Genomic DNA, 22,863 nt, shown 5'->3' with positions numbered 1-22,863 from the left:
TGAAAGCTCTGCACACCTGGCTTGTACAATATTTGCCCATTTTAAAACTCTTCAAGCTCTGTCAAGTTGGTTGTTGATCATTGCTAGACAGCCATTTTCAAGTCTTGCCATAGATTATCAAGCTGATTTAAGTCAAAACTGTAACTAGGCCAGTCAGGATCATTCAATGTCATCTTGCTAAGCAACTCCAGTGTATATTTGGTATTGAGTTTTAGGTTATTGTCCTGTTGAAAGGTGAATTTGTCTCCCGGTGTCTGTTGGAAAGCAGACTGAAGCAAATTTTCATCTACGATTTTGCCATCCTTGAAAACATGAAGATTGTACCTTAGTGAAGTGTTGTGTTGGATTTGACCCAAACATAATGCTTCGTATTCAGGACAAAAAGTGAATTTATTTGCCACATTTTTTGCAGTGTTACTTTAGTGCCTTACTGCAAACAGGATACATGTTTTAGAATATTTTTATTCTGTACAGACTTCCTTATTTTCACTCTGTCATTTAGGTTAGTATTGTAGAATAACTCCAATGTTGTTGATCCATCCTCAGTTTTCTCCTATCACAGCCATTCAACTCTGTAACTGTTTAAAATCACCATTGGCCTCATTGTGAAATCCCTGAGCAGTTTCCTTCCTCTCCGGCAACGGAGTTAGAAAGGACACCTGTGTCTTTGTAGTGACTGGGTGTATTGATACACCATCCAAAGTGTAATTAATAACTTTACCATGCTCAAAGGGATATTCAGTGTCTCCTTTTCTTTTACCTATCTACCAATAAGTGCCCTTCTTTGTGAGGCAATGCAAAACTTCTGTGGTCTTTGTGGTTGAATCTGTGCTTGAAAGTCAATACACGACTGAGGGACTTTACATATACAGTTGAAGTCGGAAGTTTACATACACTTAGGTTGGCGTCATTAAAACTCATTTTTCAACCACTCCACAAATTTCTTGTTAACAAACTATACATTTGGTGTAACAGTCCTGACCTATTTATGTTAGTTTTTATGTGTTTTTGGTCAGGGCATGTGTTTTGGGTGGGCAGTCTATGTTACCTGTTTCTATGTTGGTTTCGGTTTGCCTGGTATGGCTCTTGATTAGAGGCAGGTGGTTTGCATTTTCCTCTAATCAAGAGTCATATTTAGGTAGGGCATTATCACTGTGTGTTTGTGGGTGATTGTCTCCTGTGATGTCTTCGTCGTTGTCGATGTGTTTCACTTACGGGACTGTTTGGCTGTTCGTGTGTTTCGATGTAACGTTCCTGTCCGTGAGTTTACGTTTGTTATGTGAGTTTATGTTCAGGTTCCGTTCTACGTCGTTTGTTATTTTGTAAGTTTTGAAAGTGTTTGTTTTCGTTGTCATCGGTGTTCGTTATAAAATAAAGATGGCATATTTCCCAGACTCCGCATTTTGGTCAGAAGATCCTTCTCTCCTCACCTCATCTGAGGATGAGGAAAGCGACAGCTATTACAGAATCACCCACCAAAATACAGAGACCAAGCGGTATGGGAAAAATGCTCGACGGAGCAACAAGGACTTTTGGACTTGGGAGGAGATCCTGTCTGGTAGAGGACCCTGGGCGCAAACTGGAGGAAATCGCTGCTCTCGTGAGAAGAGTGAGGCAGCCACAGCCCAGGAGCGCTGGTATGAGGAGGCAGCTAGGAGACGTGGATGGAAGCCGGAGATTCAAGCTCGTAACCGGAATTATGAGGGGACACGTCTTGCACGGAAGCCCGAAAAGCCCGTGAGTAACTCCCAAAAATTTCTTGGGGGGGGGCTAAGGGGTTGTGGGCCAAGGGCAGGTAGGAGACCTGCGCCCACTTCCCAGGCTAACCGTGGAGAGCGGGAGTACGGGCAGACACCGTGTTACGCAGTAGAGCGCACGGTGTCTCCTGTACGTGTGCATAGCCCAGTGCGGGTTATTCCACCTCCCCGCACTGGTAGGGCTAGATTGGGCATTGAGCCAGGTGTCATGAGGCCGGCTCAACGCGTCTGGTCTCCAGTGCGTCTCCTCGGGCCGGCATACATGGCACCTGCCTTACGCATGGTTTCCCCGGTTCGCCTGCATAGCCCAGTGCGGGCTATTCCACCTCGCCGCACTGGCAGGGCGACCGGGAGCATTCAACCAGGTAAGGTTGGGCAGGCTCAATGCTCAAGAGAGCCAGTACGCCTGCACGGTCCGGTATTTCCGGCGCCACCTCCCCGCCCCAGCCTAGTACCTACAGTGCCTATATTACGCACTAGGCTACCAGTGCATTTCCAGAGCCCTGTTCCTCCTCCACGCACTCTCCCTATAGTGCGTGTATCCAGTTCGGTGCCTCCAGTTCCGGCCCCACGCACTAAGCCACCTGTGCGTCTCCCAAGTCCTGTACACACTGTCACTTCTCCCCGTACTAGTCCTGAGGTGCGTGCCCTCAGCCAGGTGCCACCAGTGCCGGTACCACGCACCAGGTATAGAGTACGCTTTGAGAGTTCAGTGTGCCCTGTCTCTGCTCCACGCACTAGTAGGAAGGTGCTTATCATTAGCCCGGTGCCTCCAGTTCCGGCACCACGCACCAGGTCTACAGTGCGCCGTATCCGGCCAGAGCCATCCGTCTCCCCAGCGCCATCTGAGCCATCCGTCTCCCCAGCGCCATCTGAGCCATCCGTCTCCCCAGCGCCATCTGAGCCATCCGTCTCCCCAGCGCCATCTGAGCCATCCGTCTCCCCAGCGCCATCTGAGCCATCCGTCTCCCCAGCGCCATCTGAGTCATCCGTCTGCCAGGAGCCTGCAAAGCCGCCCGTCTGCCATGAGCCTGCAAAGCCGCCCGTCTGCCATGAGCCTACAGAGCCGTCCGCCAGACAGGAGCCGCTAGAGCCGTCAGCCAGACAGGAGCCGCTAGAGCCGCCCGCCAGACAGGATCTGCCAGAGCCGCCAACCAGACAGGATCTGCCAGAGCCGCCAACCAGACAGGATCTGCCAGAGCCGCCAACCAGACAGGATCTGCCAGAGCCGCCAATCAGACAGGATCTGCCAGAGCCGCCAGTGAGCCATGAGCAGCCAGAGCCGTCAGTGAGCCATGAGCAGCCAGAGCCGTCAGTGAGCCATGAGCAGCCAGAGCCGTCAAAGAGCCATGAGCAGCCAGAGCCGTCAGTGAGCCATGAGCAGCCAGAGCCGTCAGAGAGCCATGAGCAGCCAGAGCCGTCAGAGCGCCATGAGCGTCGTGAGCCGTCAGCCTGCCATGAGCGTCGTGAGCCGTCAGCCTGCCATGAGCGTCGAGAGCCGTCAGCCTGCCATGAGCGTCGAGAGCCGTCAGCCTGCCATGAGCGTCGAGAGCCGTCAGCCTGCCATGAGCGTCGAGAGCCGTCAGCCTGCCATGAGCGTCGAGAGCCGTCAGCCTGCCATGAGCGTCGAGAGCCGTCAGCCTGCCATGAGCGTCGAGAGCCGTCAGTCTGCCATGAGCGTCGAGAGCCGTCAGCCAGCATGGACCTGCCAGAGCCGTCCAAACAGGACCTGCCAGAGTCCTTCAGCCGGGATCTGCCCCTTGTCCCGGTGTTGCCCCTTGTCCCGGTGCTGCCCCTTGTCCCGGTGCTGCCCCTTGTCCCGGTGCTGCCCCTTGTCCCGGTGCTGCCCCTTGTCCCGGTGCTGCCCCTTGTCCCGGTGCTGCCCCTTGTCCCGGTGCTGCCCCTTGTCCCGGTGCTGCCCCTTGTCCCGGTGCTGCCCCTTGTCCCGGTGCTGCCCCTTGTCCCGGTGCTGCCCCTTGTCCCGGTGCTGCCCCTTGTCCCGGTGCTGCCCCTTGTCCCGGTGCTGCCCCTTATTCCAGTGATGGTCCTTATCCTGGTGCTGCCCCTTGTTTTTGTGCTGCCCCTTGTCCCGGTGCTACCCCTTGTCCCGGTGCTGCCCCTTGTTCCGGTGCTAGCTGATTATTTAGGGGAAGGTAATGTTTGGGTGGTCAGTGGTAGGGGTAGACAGAAGAGGGGAGTGACTATGGTGGTATGGGGACAGCGTCCGGAACCGGAACCACCACCGTGGTCAACTGCCCACCCGGACCCTCCCCTGGACTTTGTGCTGGTGCGCCCGGCGTTCGCACCTTGGGGGGGGGGTACTGTAACAGTCCTGACCTATTTATGTTAGTTTTTATGTGTTTTTGGTCAGGGCATGTGTTTTGGGTGGGCAGTCTATGTTACCTGTTTCTATGTTGGTTTCGGTTTGCCTGGTATGGCTCTTGATTAGAGGCAGGTGGTTTGCATTTTCCTCTAATCAAGAGTCATATTTAGGTAGGGCATTATCACTGTGTGTTTGTGGGTGATTGTCTCCTGTGATGTCTTCGTCGTTGTCGATGTGTTTCACTTACGGGACTGTTTGGCTGTTCGTGTGTTTCGATGTAACGTTCCTGTCCGTGAGTTTACGTTTGTTATGTGAGTTTATGTTCAGGTTCCGTTCTACGTCGTTTGTTATTTTGTAAGTTTTGAAAGTGTTTGTTTTCGTTGTCATCGGTGTTCGTTATAAAATAAAGATGGCATATTTCCCAGACTCCGCATTTTGGTCAGAAGATCCTTCTCTCCTCACCTCATCTGAGGATGAGGAAAGCGACAGCTATTACATTTGGCAAGTCGGTTAGGACATCTACTTTGTGCATGACACAAGTAATTTTTCTAACAATTGTTTACAGACAGATTATTTCACTTATAATTCACTGTATCACAATTCCAGTGGGTCAGAAGTTTACATACACTAAGTTGACTGTGCCTTTAAACAGCTTGGAAAGTTCCAGAAAATGGTGTCATAGCAGTAGTAGCTTCTGATAGGCTAAATGACATCATTTGAGTCAATTTGAGGTGTACTTGTGGATGTATTTCAAGGCCTATCTTCAAACTCAGTGCCTCTTTGCTTGACATCATGGGAAAATCAAAAGAAATCAGCCAAGACCTCAGAAAAACAATTGTAGACCTCCACAAGTCTGGTTCATCATTGGGAGCAATTCCCAAACGCCTGAAGGTACCACGTTCATCTGTACAAACAATAGTGCGCAAGTATAAACACCATGGGACCACGCAGCCATCATACTGCTCAGGAAGGAGACGCGTTCTGTCTCCTAGAGATGAACGCACTTTGGTGCGAAAATTGTAAATCAATCCCAGAACAGCAAAGGACCTTGTGAAGATGCTGGAGGAAACAGGTACACAAGTATCTATATCGACATAACCTGAAAGGCCCCTCAGCAAAGAAGAAGCCACTGCTCCAAAACCACCATTAAAAAAGCCAGACTACGGTTTGCAACTGCACATGGGGACAAAGATCGTACTTTTTGGAGAAATGTCCTCTGGTCTGAGGAAACAAAAATAGAACTGTTTGGCCATAATGACCATCGTTACGTTTGGAGGAAAAAGGGGGATGCTTGCAAGCCGAAGAACACGATCCCCACCGTGAAGCACGGGGATGGCAGCATTATGTTGTGGGGGTGCTTTGCTGCAGGAGGGACTGGTGCACTTCACAAAATGGTGGCATCATGATGATGGAGAACTATGTGGATATAGTGAAGCAACATCTCAAGACATCAGTCAGGAATTTAAAGCTTGGTCTCTAATGGGTCTTCCAAATGGACAATGACCCCAAGCATACTTCCAAAGTTGTGGCAAAATGGCTTAAGGACAGCAAAGTCAAGGTATTGGAGTGGCCATCACAAACACCTGATCTCAATCCCATAGAAAATGTGTGGGCAGAACTGAAAAAGTGTGTGTGTGAGGAAGGAGGCCTTCAAACCTGACTCAGTTATACCAGCTCTGTCAGCAGGAATGGGTCAAAATTCACCCAACTTATTTTGGGAAGCTTGTGGAAGGCTACCCGAAACGTTTGACCCAAGTTAAACAATGTAAAGGAAATGCTACCAAATACTAATTGAGTGTATGTAAACTTCTGACCCACTGGGAATGTGATGAACTAAATAAAAGCTGAAATAAATAATTCTCTCTACTATTATTCTGACATTTCACATTCTTAAAATAAAGTGGTGATCCTAACTGACCTAAAACAAGGACATTTTACTTGGATTAAATGTCAGGAATTGTGAAAAACTGAGTTTAAATGTATTTGGCTAAGGTGTATGTAAACTTCCGACTTCAACTGTATGTGTAGGGTACAGAGATGAGGTAGTCATTCAAAAATCATGTTAAACACTATTATTCCACACAGAGTGAGTCCATACAACTTTCTTTTTGACTTGCATATATGAATTAACTTAAAGGCGTAGAACAGGGCTGCAACCACAAAACCTTCCCCTGTCTGCCTGCACTCACCTGTGCTATCTAGACTGCCTCATTGGAGGTCGGTTAAGTCAGCCCCCCGCACCTCTCTGATTCAGAGGGGTCGGGTTAAATACGGAAGACACATTTCAGTTGAATGCATTCAGTTGTACAACTGACTAGGTATCCCCCTTTTCCTTTCATTAATTACTGTTGTTGTCATGTTCTATTGCATAATTCAACTTGTGTGTTAATAGCAGGATACCGTCAGATAAAAACTCTACGCACTTGGCTCTAGATTACCTCTTTCTATACATACTTTACGTTGTTTGCTACATCAGAAATAATACCACTATAATCCCAGTGCTCAGTTTCCGAAGTTGCTTTTATTTCAGCGCATTTCATTTGTAAACATTTCACCTGTGTCAAATGATTACTTTTTAAAATTCCACAAAATAAAGTTATCTTTCTTATCTTTCTTGTGATGTAAGTGTTGAGATTTTAAATTCCCGACAAAGCTTTAATGCTCTTATAGCCAATATATTCCATTGAGCCCATTTCAGCCATTACCGTGGTTTGTTTGACAGATCATTACAAACATTTCCATGGTCGTAACGTTAACGAGAAAAAACGACAGGCACAAACAAGAGTATAAAAGAGTCGCAGGAGTAAAATGAAAGCATTCAATCCTGCGAGAATGAAAGCATTCAATCCTGGGAGATTGAAGTGACAATTGGATTTTTCACCTCTCAAACACAGGACATATATGGCTGAAAAAGACAGATTCTCAAGTGGACGGGGGATGCGCGTTGCTAAAAGCACTATGACTGTCGTCTGTGTGTTTGTTTGTGTTTGTGGTGAGTGTGTGTGTCCGGTGTGTCTGTGTCTGTCCAGTGTGTGTGTGTCCTGTGTGTGTGTGTGTGTGTGCATGTGTATTCGAGCATTAAAACATATCCCAGACTGAAAGAGCAACCTCCAAACAGTATGACTGAACTAACAGAGACAGAAGCAGTATCACATGTATTAGAAGAAGAGAAAAGTTGAACATGGAGAATGCACTGCTACTGACCTCAGTAAAAACGCCCGCTATCCCCGCTTGGCACGAGCCGTGCTCTTCCCCATACTTCTGCTTATAGTCTGCAAAGAAAAAACAAACCACAAATGATTTCGCTTTGTGTCTTAGCCAGCACTTTCACTCCTCTTATTTCTGTATTCCATATGGACCTAGTCAAAGTCTTCAGCGCGAGCCAAATAGGAATCTGGAATCAGGAGGAAGAAAGTTAGGCTTTGTTACAAATGTCACCCTATTCCCTATATAGTGCACTACTTTTGACCAGAGCCCTATGGGATTCACTATGGGCACTGGTCAAAAGTAGTGCACTATGTAGGGGATAGGGTGACATTTAGGAAGCAGAGTTACAAACTACAGAGTAAGGCAACATTCAACATAAACTCACACTTGGGGGGACACTACCTCTCGAATTACAGAACAATATTGGGCTTGGATATCTCTGAATCACAGGGTACACATGGCCCCATCTGAGGCCTAGCTGAAGTGTGTGTGTGTGTGTGTGTGTGTGTATGTGTGTGCGCGCATGCCTAGCTGCAGTGGCTCCGTGAGATTGGAAGCAATAGCAGAAAGGAAGGAAAAAATGTTTTAATAAAAAATCTAAACCTGCGAGTCCAATCAAGAAATAAAGGCCTGCCTTCATTTGAAAAAGAAACTCACTTGGCCGAATCAAAACGCATAATGTAATGAAATTTGACTGTGGTCAAAAGTAGTGCACTATGTAGGGAATAGGGTGCCATTTAGGACGCAAGCCATGACACTTGTATAGAACATTCTAGGGAAATGACCCGTTACCGAGTCAATGTGCGAGGGCCAGGTTAGTCGAGGTAATGAGGTAATATGTACATGTAGGTAGGGGTAAAGAGAGTAGCAGCAGCGTAGAAAAAGGGGGGAGGGGGTCAATGCAAATAGTCTGGGTAGCCATTTGATTAGCTGTTCAGCAGTCTTATGGCTTGGGGTAAAAGCTGTTTAGAAGCCTCTTGGACCTAGACTTGGCGCTCCGGTACCGCTTGACGTGTGGCAGCAGAGAGAACAGTTTCTGACTAGGGCGGCTGGAGTCTTTGTCAATTTTTAGGGCCTTCCTCTGACACCGGCTGGTATAGAGGTCCTGGATGGCAGGAACCTTGCCTCCAGTGATGTACTGGGCCGTACGCACTACCCTCTGTAGCGCGTTGCGGTCGGAAGCCCATCAGTTGCCATACCAGGCGGCCATGCAACCAGTCAGGATGCTCTCGATGGTGAAGCTGTAAAACTTTTTGAGGATCTGAGGACCCATGACAAATCTTTTCAGTTTCCTGAGGGGGAATAGGTTTTGTCATGCTCTCTTCACGACTGTCTTGGTGTGTTTGGACCATGATCATTTGTTGGTGATGTGGACACCAAGGAACTTGAAGCTCTCAACCTGCTCCACTACAGCCCCACGAATAAGAATGGGGGAGTTCTCGGTCCTCCTTTTCCTGTAGTCCACGATCATCTCCTTTGTCTTGATCACATTGAGGGAGAGGTTGTTGTCCTGGCACCACACTGCCAGGTCTCTGACCTCCACCCTATAGGCTGTCTCATCGTTGTCGGTGATCAGGCCTACAACCGCTGTGTCGTCGGAAGTTCGTCGTGCGGGATCCCCCACACGCAGCCCCTTGCGGGACCACGCACGAGAGCCCGCGAGAACGGGCATCACAACGGCGCAAACAAAGACTTTCAGAGTAGGACAGTTTATCTGGGATCAGTTTTTCCTTTCAGATCATAATGCATATGATTAGATGCATAGGGTGTGTGCGTGTAATATTTGATCCTTTAGCAGCATAATGAAGTGTGTGTGTGTCCTTGGAATCCGTAGGTGTTGCGTCCTGCCAGACTGAGAGCTCATATTTCTCTCTTAAGTTGGTTTGAGAGAGAGACAGAGAGAGAGAAAGAGTGAACACACTTCAAGGCTCAAAAAGTGACAGCTAGCTTTTAAGGTCAGGATATCAGTCAGTGGTCTGGAGTGTGTGTGTATGCAGTAAGTCTATAACTCATTGTGAGAGCCGGAGAGAACGTGTGCCATGATAAACTACCTGCACTGTCTAACCTGGGGCCGAGCGTGTACACAGCTTAAACACACACACACACACACACACACACACACACACACACACACACACACACACACACACACACACACACACACACACACACACACACACACACACACACACACACACACACACACACACACACACACACACAGCTTAAACACACAAGCCCTCTCCCCCTCATCCGTCTGTGTCTATAAGTTGTGTACAGTGTGAGTCAATTTGGCTGATGGAAGAATTCCATTGAAATTAACATGCAGTAACCATGACCTTACTGCCTGTCTGTTTGTCGGTAGAAGGAAGCATCTGTGTATGCATAGTTTACCAGGAAGGAAATGATTCTACATTATTTGATCTAATCCATCATGAAGTGGATGTAAAGCAGTGTTTCTCAACATGGGGTGCTATTACCTATAAGAGTAACTGGCCTATAAGCAGGGGTTACGTTGGAAGACTCATGAGAAAATAGACGATCAATCGTTCATGAGGGGGTACTTCAGGCAGAGAAAAATCTAATTAGGGGTAGAGTAATCCAAAAAGATTGAGAACCATTGAAGACATTACTGTACCTTCTTACCAAGGGATTAGGGCTTGGGTCCTGTCCTGTACAGTTGGTGTGTGTGTATGTGTGTGTGTACTTCTGTACCTTCATAGCAGGGGATCAGGGCTTGGGTCCGGCCCTGTAGCGTAGGAGGGATGATGGAACAGTAACCATGGGGAAGGATGAGCTCAGAGTCATAGTAGACGTTCTTCCAACGGTGGGCACAGGCCTGCATCAAACACATGAGGTGAGGCATAGTCAGAACAGAGAGACAGACACTGACAGACAGAGAGACATGGCATCTCACTCAAGTATGACTGGATCTACTGGCCTCCTCTGAGAGATAACTGAGAGAACGGACAGACAGAAAGGGCGGAGAGATGGACACATGGACAGACAGAAATGACAGACAGAAGCACATGCACACACACACACACCCACCCCCACACACATTAACCAATAATTTGCATTCCCAAACACTTGACATAATAAGTGTATTCTTTAATCTACCATCCTGATTACTTAACTCAATAGTTCTTATGTAACTCGATATCCACAAAGCAGAAGGCAAGACCGACTCTGTATTATGTGAGATGGAGACAGTGTGTCTGCGTCCCGAATAGCAGCCCTATGGGTCCTGGTCAAACATAATGCACTATATAGGGAATTAGGGTGCCATTTAGGATCCAGCCACTGTCTCTGTGGCTGCCAAATTAACTGTTCTGAGAGAAGAAGGGGGATGAAAGCAAAGCCAACTGTGACCATAACGGCCCTGGTCTCATTGGTCTGTGGTGTGAATATCTGAACATCAGCTTAGGAACAACCCCTGCTTCCAAAACAGACATTTTATATGCGGTGGGATGAGATCCTAACTCCTAGTTAGACCTAACTCATAACATCTTCATATTAACATTTTAGTTGCTTCCCAGGTCTCCTTTCACACTATTGAACCAAACTGTGCTGACACTTATTTTCTGTCCAGTAGCGTTCCAGCAACTATGGTGGATGTGTAACTAGGCCAGCTCAGTCCAGCGTGGTTCAGGTCAGCTAAAGAACATCTTGAAAAAGAAAAGGAGAGCTGCACACTCTAAGAGCTCAGATGCAATAATTGAATAACCAACATTTGGACAGCCAAGCTGTCTTCATCGGGGTATAGTGGCAAACACTGCGGGTTACTAGTTTATATAGTTTGAAAAGACACACAGGTGCCTGGCCGAGCTGCTGCTACAGTTTATACTGTTCTGCCTGCGGCTATGGAACCCTGACCTGTTCACCGGACGTGCTACCTGTCCCAGACCTGCTGTTTTCAACTCTCTAGAGACAGCAGGAGCGGTAGAGATACTCTGAATGATCGGCTATGAAAAGCCAACTGACATTTACTACTGAGGTGCTGACTTGCTGCACCCTCGACAACTACTGTGATTATTATTATTTGACCATGATGGTCATCTATGAACATTTGAACATCTTGGCCATGTTCTGTTATAATCTCAACCTGGCACAGCCAGAAGAGGACTGGCCACCCCTCATAGCCTGGTTCCTCTCTAGGTTTCTTCCTAGGTTCTGGCCTTAGTTTTTCCTAGCTACAGTGCTTCTACACCTGCATTGCTTTCTGTTTGGGGTATTAGGCTGAGTTTCTGTACAGCACTTTGAGATATCAGCTGATGTAAGAAGGACTTTATAAATAAATGTGATTTGTGTCTGTAATCATGGCCGACTGTGGCTTGATTTCATTGATCAATTTACAGATATAAAAAGAACATGTAAAAAAGCATGAATGGAATACATACGATCATAGATACAATTTGGCTACATAGGCCAACAAACATTATTTACAATGGATAACAAAAACACCATCACAAGAATGGGTTTAGATCAAAGTCTACATTGAGACCGAAGGGCAAGGGTTTTAAATTAAAGATCCAGGCAGCCTCGTTTAAACATCCCCTGCTTCCAAAATAAAGAACATCCTGCCTCCAAAAAAGCAATTATATATGTAGTGGGTCATAAGTTTACTCATCATAAGATGTTAATAATAACCTCTGAATTCCTATCATTTCTCATAACATATTCATACTGTAGTAACACACTGCGCTCCGTCCTACTCATTTCACATTATTGTGCTGGCCCGAGCCAAACTTTACAGCCACAGGAGTATTTCTTCTTTTCACATGTTCTTTTCAGCATGGTTTCAGCAACTGATGCATAACGACTAGGGATGTAACTATTCACAGATATGCATCTGTCCCTGTGCTTTGGGCAGGACCCCAAACGTAGCATGCATCGGTCAGAAATCAATTCAAATTGCCGGTTCACTAAAATGTTTTGCTCAAATTACTTTCTTTCTACCTTCTGAAAATACCGCTCATCTTTTGTGACAACTGCATCCTCTTCTTCAGTGTCTAACTAAGCATGTAATTATGTTGACAGTCTTTGATCTACAAGGCCTTTTGAATGATGAACAACCACAGGCAATATCATTAGCCTAGTCAAACTGCGCGCCGTGCGCAGATTCGTGCGCTGACCAACGAGATGGCCTATTCCTGATCTGGCACTTCTATCTGCAGGTAACCTTCAGCATTCAAATGTTTGTAAACTGGCTTGCGCAATATTAGGCTTTATTGGTTGAGTTACAACCAATGTAATTTCCAGGGTTATACCCAGAACATACCCAGAATCGTTTCAAACTAAAATGTATAGTTCCTGTATTGGAGCCGATGTATCTAGATACCTATTGAATCGTCTTGAAAGGGAAAAATGCACATCTCTAGTAACCTGGCCAGCTCAGTTAGGTACAGTTCAGTAGTGTGAAAAGCCCTTAACCAGTTCACATATGCCATTTAGCATACGTTCTTTCCCCAAAGCGACTTACAGTCATGCAGGAATAGATTTTAAGTATGGGTGGTCCTGGGAATCGAACCCACGATCTTGACATTGCAAGCACCATGCTCTACCTCTCTACACTGCTCCTCAACTGAGTTCCTAAGAGTTCTGTAATGTACGGATTTCGCAAGACTAACCACTTAGCTAGATAGCACATTTAGACAGTTAACTTAATAGTTAGAAGATATCTAGCTGGCAAAATGTAGTTGTGAATTCGCTACTTTAACTAGATCACATAGCGCGTGCTGCACAACAGTGAGTGACTCACAAGTCTCTCGTAGTTGGGTGCTTGTAAACAAACTCCACGTGACGGGGGTCTACTTCATAATGAAAAATGATGTGACAGGTTAAATGAAGAACGTGATCTTCTTTATCTCCTAACGTATTGCAAATGTTGACTGCAGGCATTGTTTTAAAAAGTAGCTACAAATATTCTATTGTATTAAAGTACTTCAAAGATAAATTGTTTCAACGGTAATGACGGTATTGAAAAACTCTCCCATGGCTAGTTCCAAATACACCAACTCACAGAGGTAAATAGAGCACTGTAAATCACAATAACATGTTTTTTAAAGAAGTGAATTCAAGTTCATTTTCAAAACTTTATAGTGTTATTTCTGTGATTTCAGGGGGAGTCTGTATCTGGAGTAAAGCATTGAAATTCCTTCAGTCCCATAAAGTTGTTTTCTACATTAATATTGCGTGTTGAAAGTGTTCCTCTAAATAATCTCTTAGCATCTTGTATTTTGGATAAACATTCCAGAACGATCTCCATCTCTTTGTGTGTGTAAAGTTTGGTGGAGACCAGAAGTCCTCACAGGGATGGTAAAACAAGGAAAATGTGCCACATCGTTTCGCTTGACCTGTTTTCTATTGATATTTCTTCGTATATATCCATACAAACTATGCTGATTCATGACTTCGACTGGCTGAGAAAAGCTGCCCATCTGTCTCATTCTGACTCAAGACTTTTGGAGTCGGGATGAGACATTTTGCACGTCAGAGACAGACAGCAGGGTTTATTCAAATGTCCGCTGTTGAAAACTAAATGTTAGTATAAAATAAATGTGAGATAATGTCTAGATACTTTTTAGATGCTTTTTATGGTGGAGATCAAGTTTATAAATTGCTTTGTTGGGCTAGTATAACAGTGGATTGCGCAGACAGACAGAACAGAGTAAATAGGAACATTAACGTCATAGATTTAGCCGGTGGTAATTTGTGGAATAGACACCAGGTGGAATGCGGTTTTAACCAATCAGCGTTCAGGATTAGACCCACTCATTGTATAATGAGCTATGTGAATTGTTTTAATAAGAAGGTCATACAAAGGATCATTCATCATTCAGATCATTTGATATTGAATTTTAAGACCCCTTGGAGTATCAAAAAATGTTATAAAATGTTTTTGATGAAAATGTTTTCTGGCCTTACGGCTATTAGCCCATACAAACACACTGAATAACAGATTTACTACATGGAACAACAGATAGTCCCTCCAAACCAAAAATGATTTTTTATTTTTTACGTGCATTTAACCCCTTATTTTTGGCACTAATAAGTCTTCATATATACACCACCAGTCAAAAGTTTGGACACACCTACTCATTCAAGTTTTTTCCCTTCTATTTTCTACATTGTAGAATAATAGTGAAGATATCAAACCACTTGAAATAACACATATGGAATCATGTAGTAACCAAAAAAGTGTTACACAAATCAAAACATATTTTATATTTGAGATTCTTCAAAGTAGCCACCCTTTGCCTTGATAACAGCTTTGCATACTCTTGGCATTCTCTCAACCAGCTTCATGAGGATTGCTTTTCCAACAGTCTTGAAGGAGCTCCCACATTGCTGAGCACTTGTTGGCTACTTTTCCTTCACTCTTGGTCCAAAGCATCCCAAACTGTATCAATTGGTTTGAGGTCGGGTAATTGTGGAGGCCAGGTCATCTGATGCAGCACTCCATCCCGCTCCTTGGTCAAACAGCCCTTACACAGCCTGGAGGTGTGTTTTGGGTCATTGTCTTGTTGAAAAATAAATGATAGTGCTACTAAGCGCAAACCAGATGGGATGGCATATTGCTGCAGAATGCTGTGATAGCCATGCTGGTTAAGTGTGCCTTGAATTCTAAATAAATCACTGACAGTGTCACCAGCAAAGCACCATCACACCTCCTCCTCCATGCTTCACAGTGGGAACCACACATGCAGAGATAATCCGTTCACCTACGTGTACTCTGCGTCTCACAAAGACAGCATTTGGAACCAAAAATCTCTAATTTGGACTCATCAGACCAAAGCACAGATTTCCACCGGTCTAATGTCCATTGCTCATGTTTCTTTGTCTAAGCAAGTCTCTTCTTATTATTGGTGTCCTTTATTAGTGGTTTCTTTGCAGCAATTGGAACATGAAGGCCTGATTCACGCAGTCTCCTCTGAACAGTTGATGTTGAGATGTGTCTGTTACTTGAACTCTGTGAGGTGCAATCTGAGGTGCAGGTAATTGCCGATTTCTGAGGCTGGTAACTCTAATGAACTTATCCTCTGCAGCAGAGGTAACTTCCTTTCCTGTGGCGGTCCTCATGAGAACCAGTTTCATCATAGCGTTTGATGGTTTTTGCGACTGCACTTGAAGAAACTTTCAAAGTTCTTGAAATGTTCCGTATTGACTGACCTTCATGTCTTAAAGTAATGATGGACTGTCATTTCTCTTTGCTTATTTGAGCTGTTCTTGCCATAATATGGATTGGTCTTTTACCAAATAGGGCTATCTTCTGTATACCACCCCTTCCTTGTCACAGCACAACTGATTGGCTCAAATGCATTAAGAAGGAAAGAAATTCCACAAATTAACAAGGCACACCTGTTAATTGAAATGCATTCCAGGTGACTACCTCATGAAGATGGATGAGAGAATGCCGAGAGTGTGCAAAACTGTCATCAAGGCAAAGGGTTTGTCCAAACTTTTGACTGGTACTGTACTTCCATAACTTTTTTCAACGGGTACCGGGGGACCTTCAGAGATGTCTTGTGAGGCCTGTGGGCACCCTAGAGCAATGTGTACGTGTTCGTGAGAGTCACCTTTTCACAGAGGGGTCATATTGGTTTTAGGCCAAACTGTTCGGACGCTACAGACGATTTTGTGAGAAGACCGATTTTCGGGATGTCTCATGGTCTGACAAACACCGCTCTAGCTCTGTCACCTTTCAACACAGATGCGGAAGTGCGACATAGGCGGATGCGGTGGATTGAGATATCATCAAATGCAAAACAGATATCTCTAGCTTAAACTGACAGATTATAATGGGGATTTTTGTATTATGCAAATTAGATTTCCGCGGGGGGGGACTTCGACCTTAGGGGGTTTTAATAGGAAACTATGGCAGCAGCCTCCAAGCTTCTTTGCACAAATGGTGCCTCAGAAATGTGGTCCGAATTTAGACTGCATTCCAAGTAACAACCTGTTCCCTAGATAGTGTACAACTTTGATCAAGGTATTTCTGGTCAAAAGTAGTGCACTATCTATCTAGGGAATGGGGTGTCATTTGGGATGCAGTCTTAGACAGTGATGCAAAATACTTAGTTAAAAATACTTTAAATAATTTAAAGTACTACTTAAGTGTTGGTGTGCCCCTGGCTATGCGTAAATTTAAAAAACAAGAAAATGGTGCCGGTTTGCTTAATATTAGGAATTTGAAATTATTCATACTATTACTCTTAATACTTAAGTATATTTTAGCAATTACAGTTACTTTTGATACTTAAGTCTATTTTAAACTAAATACTTTTAGACTTTTACTTTTGTCATTTTCTATAAAGGTATCTTTACACTTTTCCACACACACACACACACACACACACACACACACACACACACACACACACACACACACACACACACACACACACACACACACACACACACACACAAAGTTCAGCTCTTTCCCCTTTCATACTGGAGGAGAATTCCAGTCCACACTGTTACACAGCCTATTGAAGCGGGTAGAAGAGTTGTGCAGCAGATTTTGGGCACAGGGAGAGAGAGCATCAGATGACTGTCTGGCAGAAGTATGGCTGTGTTGGGAAACACTCATGTGTTTCAGAGCAGTCTGGCCGACAGCACTAGCAGTACTACTGGTGCTCCAACAAGCTTGCTACTAAATCATATTCAGTACTACAACAGAAGCAGTATGCCTGACTCCAAAGAAGCAGTATATTATAAACAAGTAATAAACTAGTAAAAACATAATGTTAATGTTGTGTTTCTCTGCCAGAATCAGAGACCAAATATGGAGGTGTTCCATTATCACACATTTTGCTGTCCAGTCTGAGAGCTGATTGGTTTAGACTTTCAGTTAAACACAGCTGATTGGTTAAACTTTAAGCAACACACGGCTGAAATAAATGTAGTTCAGGGTCTGGATGTATCAAGTGTCGGAGTGTTGATATAGGATCAAGTACCCTGTGTCAATGTAATCTTATTCATTGTGATATTAAAAGACAAAACTGATCCTAGATCAGCACTCCTACTCTGAGACGCTTGATACATACAGCACAGAGCGACATCTGCCAACCAGCCGGTCCTCTCCTCATGCAGAGATACCTGAGTCCATTCAGATGAGATAAAAACAAATATCAGCAGCCTGCTCCCTTCAGAATGGATAGTAGTTTATTACTATGATATGTCTATACTCAGCAGACCTCTACAGGGGCCCATTGATACGTGGCTCTGAAACTTCACTATCTTTCTGTTATCACCAAACCTGCTGGGGAGTTTAAAACAACCACTTGGACAATTTGCCACTTGACTTACTGTAAAATCACCAAACCTGCTGGAGTTAAGGCCAGGCACTACACCCTCATAGGCTATTTTTTCCCCCTTAATCATATCATAACCAACTTTTACTAGTTGAATGTAAAATATATTTTATTATAATTGTATTTTTAAAAATGTTTTATTAAAATCTGCAAATGCAGTGATATGTCATTAATATGTGTATATTTGCATATCACAGAAATCAATTTTTCTGGACACTGGATGAAATCAAACTAAATATTTTGGTTTCATTTTGTTAAGACACTCCAAGACTTATCCAGAGCAGATTGTGGATAAATACTTTTTCCATCATTCTATCTGTAAAATACTAAAAGCTTTTTTGGCACATCTTTCCAAAGAAAAATGTTATCTACAATAAAACATTTACAGCATATCAATAACTCCCTCTGGGCAAGTCTGGAGAATATATCTAAGGAAAACCACACAACATTTGGTGAATGCAGATGCTTCTGAAGCTGAGAAAAATGTGTTGGCATGTTGGAAGAATCTGACATTTAAGAAATGGCAGTTAAAAACAAGTACACTGAATTTAGACTATAACAAATGCCTATTTAGACCCAATCACCATCCCTTCAAAGTAAGTTACTAATTATAGTCTAGTTTGTAACAATCGCTATAAAATGGGCTTTTAAATTACATGTAATTTAATGTAGTATTTAAGTATGTCCATTTTAGTGGTTAAAATTCATAAAAATGTTGATGACGGTAGTATGATAAACTAAAGAAAATATAAATGTTCATCAAGTTTTTGACATTTGTATGTTTACTTTTCGAAAATATTAATATTAATGGGCCAAAATAGCAACAAATTTCTAAATTGATAGGTAGATGCAAAAATTTAATTTCAGCCTGTGGTGCCTGGCCCTAACTAACATTTTGGTATCACTTTATTTAATGAGTCCTTTTACAAATGGTCTACAGATGCTAAAATTATTAACAAATGATTAACTTCAACTCTGTTGATATGCAACAACTTGATAGGGTCCCTTTTTCAAGGGATAAGGAAAACAGCCATCACCTAAAAACAACTACAATACATTACCCAAGACAAATCCCTCCTAAATCTCTGTATCTCTTATTATTCATGCATAATAACCATTGGAAGTGGTTTGAACATCATGGAAATATAATCCCTCTGCAATGATCAGAAAATGGAAGCATTGAAATGGAGAAAGACCATAGCAACAGAACACAAATTCTCAAGATTCCTCCAACTCCCCTGATGTGGGAAGCCTATCAACAAGTGTGTTAACACATTGCCACCTGCCAGAGGTATTTACAGACTGTCTCAACACAAGGCCAACGGAGGCTATGAGTGTCCTTCTACTCTGTCTATTTCTCTACATGGGCTTATAGCCCTTACAAGTGTCCTTCGACCCACTACTGACAACCCTCCAAAACGTCCAGCCAGTCTCAAGGCCATGGAATGTCCCACAGGGCGAGAGACGGGCTTCAGGGCCAAAGAGAGAGGGGATTGGTCCTTTCATCGCCCACTGCAGGGTGCAGGAGTTAACACTTAATGAAACTAAGGTTAGGAGACCACCACCGTGGAAGGGCCAGGGACTGCAGCCTAAACAAACCCAGCCAGCTGCCCTCTGATCTGGGAGTAAATATACAAAAAGAGACCCTGGAGTAAAGACCCACGGCCTCGCTAGCACTTCAGAGGTTACTACTGCATATAGTTGGTTTATTGATTGCTTTAAAATTAAATAGGTGTTTTTAACGTCAACTGCTAACAGAATGATAGCAGCATGCATGGTTCACAGCAATCTCGCACAATAGCCATTTCGCTACATATTCGTCGCCAAACCCACTGGCCCCAGGTCATCTATAAGTTTTTGCTAGGTAAAGCTCCGCCTTAACTCAGCTCACTGGTCACCATAGCAACACCCCCCCATTGCACGCGCTCCAGCAGTTATATTTCACTGGTCATCTCCAAAGCCAACACCCCCTTTGGCCGCCTTTCCTTCCAGTTCTCTGCTGCCTATGACTGGAACGAATTGCAAAAATCATTGAAGTTGGAGACTTATATCTCCCTCACTAACTTTAAGTGTCAGCTGTCAGAGCAGCTTACCGATCGCTGAAGCCTTACACAGCTCCATCTGTAAATAGCCCATCCAACCAACTACCTACCTCATCTCCATATTTGTTTTTGTTCTTCTGCTCTTTTGCACACCAGTATTTCTACTTGAACATCCTCATCTGCACATCTATCACTCCAGTGTAAATTGCTAAATTGTAATTACTTCGCCACTATTGGCCTATTTATTGCCTTACCTCCTTACTTAATTTGCACACACTGTATAAAGATTTTTCTATTGTGTTATTGACTGTACGTTTGTTTATCCCATGTGTACCTCTGTGTTGTTGTTTTTGTCGCACTGCTTTGCGTTATCTTGGCCAGGTCGCAGTTGTAAATGAGAACTTATTCTCAACTGGCCTACATGGTTAAATAAAGGTGAAATAAAAATAAATAAAGAAAACATGCATTTTACATGCACACACAGAAAGACAGACTCACACATGCACAGCTGCACACAAACACACAGGCACATGCACACACATACATAAACACACACAAACTCACAAATAAACAAAAAACTAAATGTGTACTTTCATAGTCGATGTGTCGTATAAGTAAATTATTTGGAATTAAGTTGTGTCCACTTATCCAATTGAAAACAATCATGCCGTATTGCCAAAAGCATGTGCCTCTACTTGAAAACCAAAGGATGGAGTAAAAAATACATTTGCCTTTTAAGGAGCGCTTTGATGTTAGGAAAAGCTGGGGTTTAACTATATGGTTCATGGAAAGACATTTGTAACAATGATGGTGGTTTAAACCCGGCAGCATTTGCAAGCATACATAGATTGTGTTAAACAATTGCTGAAGTAACTGCGTACATCAATCCAATGCTTTCAAATCCATGACAGAGAGTGTGCAAGTACACACTTTAGGAGACACAGATGAAACAGATGAAAACAGATGATCAGGGTCGTATTGTGAATTTTGAACTCACCAGTATTTTCCCATTGGATTTGTCCTGCCGGGCGAGGCTGACCCCCATCCACTCATCATCCCTGTCTCCCTGGCACGTCTTCCCACAAGACTCCCTGGGCTTGTTCCCTGCAGGAGACAGACAGAAGATAGCAGTTTGTTAACAATGACTAATATTTAACCTAGTGGATGTTTCCCCCATCCTCTGGGAGTCAACAGATGAAAGGGGTGCCTAGAGACAAGTTTCTAATATAGTTCTAACAAACGAGCTTTAAAGTTGATCTTTTATCTTTTTGTTTTTTGTAGATGTAGTGGACGTGGTTCGGTGAGCTATGCTCCAATGATGAGTGACCTTGTTTGAGGTCTGAGGATTTGTGTTAGCTGCCCTGAGATAATGCCTTGGCTTTAGCTCATTAAGCTAACACAGTCTTATGGCATACATACATCCTGGGTTCCACCCTGGTTCACTATTGAACAGTCTTAATTTTGTGACTACAGGAAAATGTACCATGTCAAGTTCCTTGTAATGATCTGAATACCAGACAGGCTTTTTTTTTTTTTTTATCGGTGTTGACACCAAACAAACAACTCTTGGACCAACAGATATGGCCTAAATCCCAGACTACAGCCCAGAATGTCGTGTGTGTGTTTGTCTCTCTGATAGATGGAGAGCACAGTGACCTAGGAGGAGGGAGGAGAGGATTGAAACGCTTCCTTCATCCGAAATGGCACCCTATTCCCTATATAGTGCACTACTTTTGACCAGGGTCCATAGAGCTCTGGTTAAAAGTAATGCACTATGTAGGGTGCCATTTAGGACAGAATCGCTGTTTGGTCATCCTACCCTGTTTAATCATTACAGAGTGTGTAGCAGAACTCTAGGCCAAAGGAGCTGCCCAGTTATTTCATGTTTGCTAACAGATAAAAGTGGCTTAGAAAAGCATACATGTCTTTTGATGGTGCTGGGCTATATTTTGACTGGCTTCTAGGACTCTATGTCCATTTGCTCTCTGTCTCTGCAACTTTAAGCAATTCTTAAATCTTAATGAAGATCAAAAAGACCTAAGGAATGTCTGAAAAAGGAGTAAGACTCTGTGTCTCCTCCTAAATGGCACCCCTATTGGCTACGTAGTGCACTACATTTCACCAAGATCTCGGGTCTCATTTGGGACGCTACCCAAGACATAAAAACATTAGTCCCATTAAAACATGACTGCAAAGAGTAAACAGCAGTAAGAAAGGAACATAGTTATTCACTTTAACAAGAATGCACTTAACTGGGCAAATAAAATCAATTAGCAAATGTTAGGTGAATTAGCAGACGTAGACACCACAAGAAGAATTGTGCAATCAAGGCACTGCTTTTACAGAGTCTGAATCTAACTTAACTTTAGAAAAAAGCGGTGGGCTAACCTCTCTCTCTTTCTCTCTCTGTTCAGTTCCTCCGTCTCAGATCACCGGCTTTGTCCCCAATTGCACCCTGTGCCCTATGTAATGCACTTTTTGGCCAGGCCCCATAGAGCTTTGGTAAAAAGTAGTGCACTAGGCTATAGGAAACAGGGTGCCATTTGTGATTCACACACAGATTTACTGGAGCAGTCAGTGCAAATAAGAAAAATTATAATTGACGCTATTTCCGGAGTTCATCACTAATATTTTCTCTGAGGCACCCTAGGGCTGAACTCCCTCTGTCTGGCATAATTCATGGTAGCTCTCGCTCTGTGTGTGTGTCGTGTGTTGTGTGTGAGAGAGAAAGGGAAAGAGAGAGACAGAGAGTGTGAGACAGAGAGTGTGAGACAAAGAGCGTGAGACAGAGAGCGTGAGAAAGACAGAGAGAGAGACAGAGAGAGAGTGAGTGAGACAGAGAGTGTGAGACAGAGAGCGTGAGACAGAGAGACAGAGAGAGAGTGAGTGAGACAGAGAGCGTGAGACAGAGAGACAGAGAGAGACCAGAGAGACAGAGAATGAGACAGAGACCAGAGACAGAGGAAGAGAGTGAACACTGCAACAGGACCCCACGTCTGGCCTGACGCTTTGTTTAATAATGTACATCTTGTTGGTGACATGGAGGAGTAAGTGGGGATTTCTATTAAACCCACATAAACCTTCTCTCTCTCTTGACCACAAGAATAGCAATTGCAGTAAACTTTCTGGCACAACCACTTGGAAAATATTAGCTAAAACATTAATCATACCTATCAAAATATTTCTGGACTTCTAGCAACCCGAGAATGTTCTCTCTT

General features: G+C 43.9%; 1 protein-coding gene across 1 annotated transcript in view; it reads right to left on the bottom strand.

Moving 5' to 3' along the window:
* The window catches only part of LOC129828781 (integrin alpha-9-like), a 138,332-nt gene that overhangs the window by 111,594 nt on the left and 3,875 nt on the right, over window positions 1-22,863 (bottom strand). Inside the window, exons 3-5 of the mRNA XM_055889983.1 lie at window positions 20,643-20,749; window positions 10,003-10,126; window positions 7,285-7,352 (exon numbers count right to left, since the gene is read on the bottom strand). Coding sequence (XP_055745958.1) covers window positions 7,285-7,352; window positions 10,003-10,126; window positions 20,643-20,749 — 299 coding nt within the window. The remainder of the gene's footprint in view (window positions 1-7,284; window positions 7,353-10,002; window positions 10,127-20,642; window positions 20,750-22,863) is intronic.

Source organism: Salvelinus fontinalis, chromosome 30 (genome assembly GCF_029448725.1).
Source record: "Salvelinus fontinalis isolate EN_2023a chromosome 30, ASM2944872v1, whole genome shotgun sequence".
Classification (NCBI taxonomy): Eukaryota; Metazoa; Chordata; class Actinopteri; order Salmoniformes; family Salmonidae; genus Salvelinus; species Salvelinus fontinalis.
This window is presented reverse-complemented; position numbering and strand designations above follow the sequence as displayed.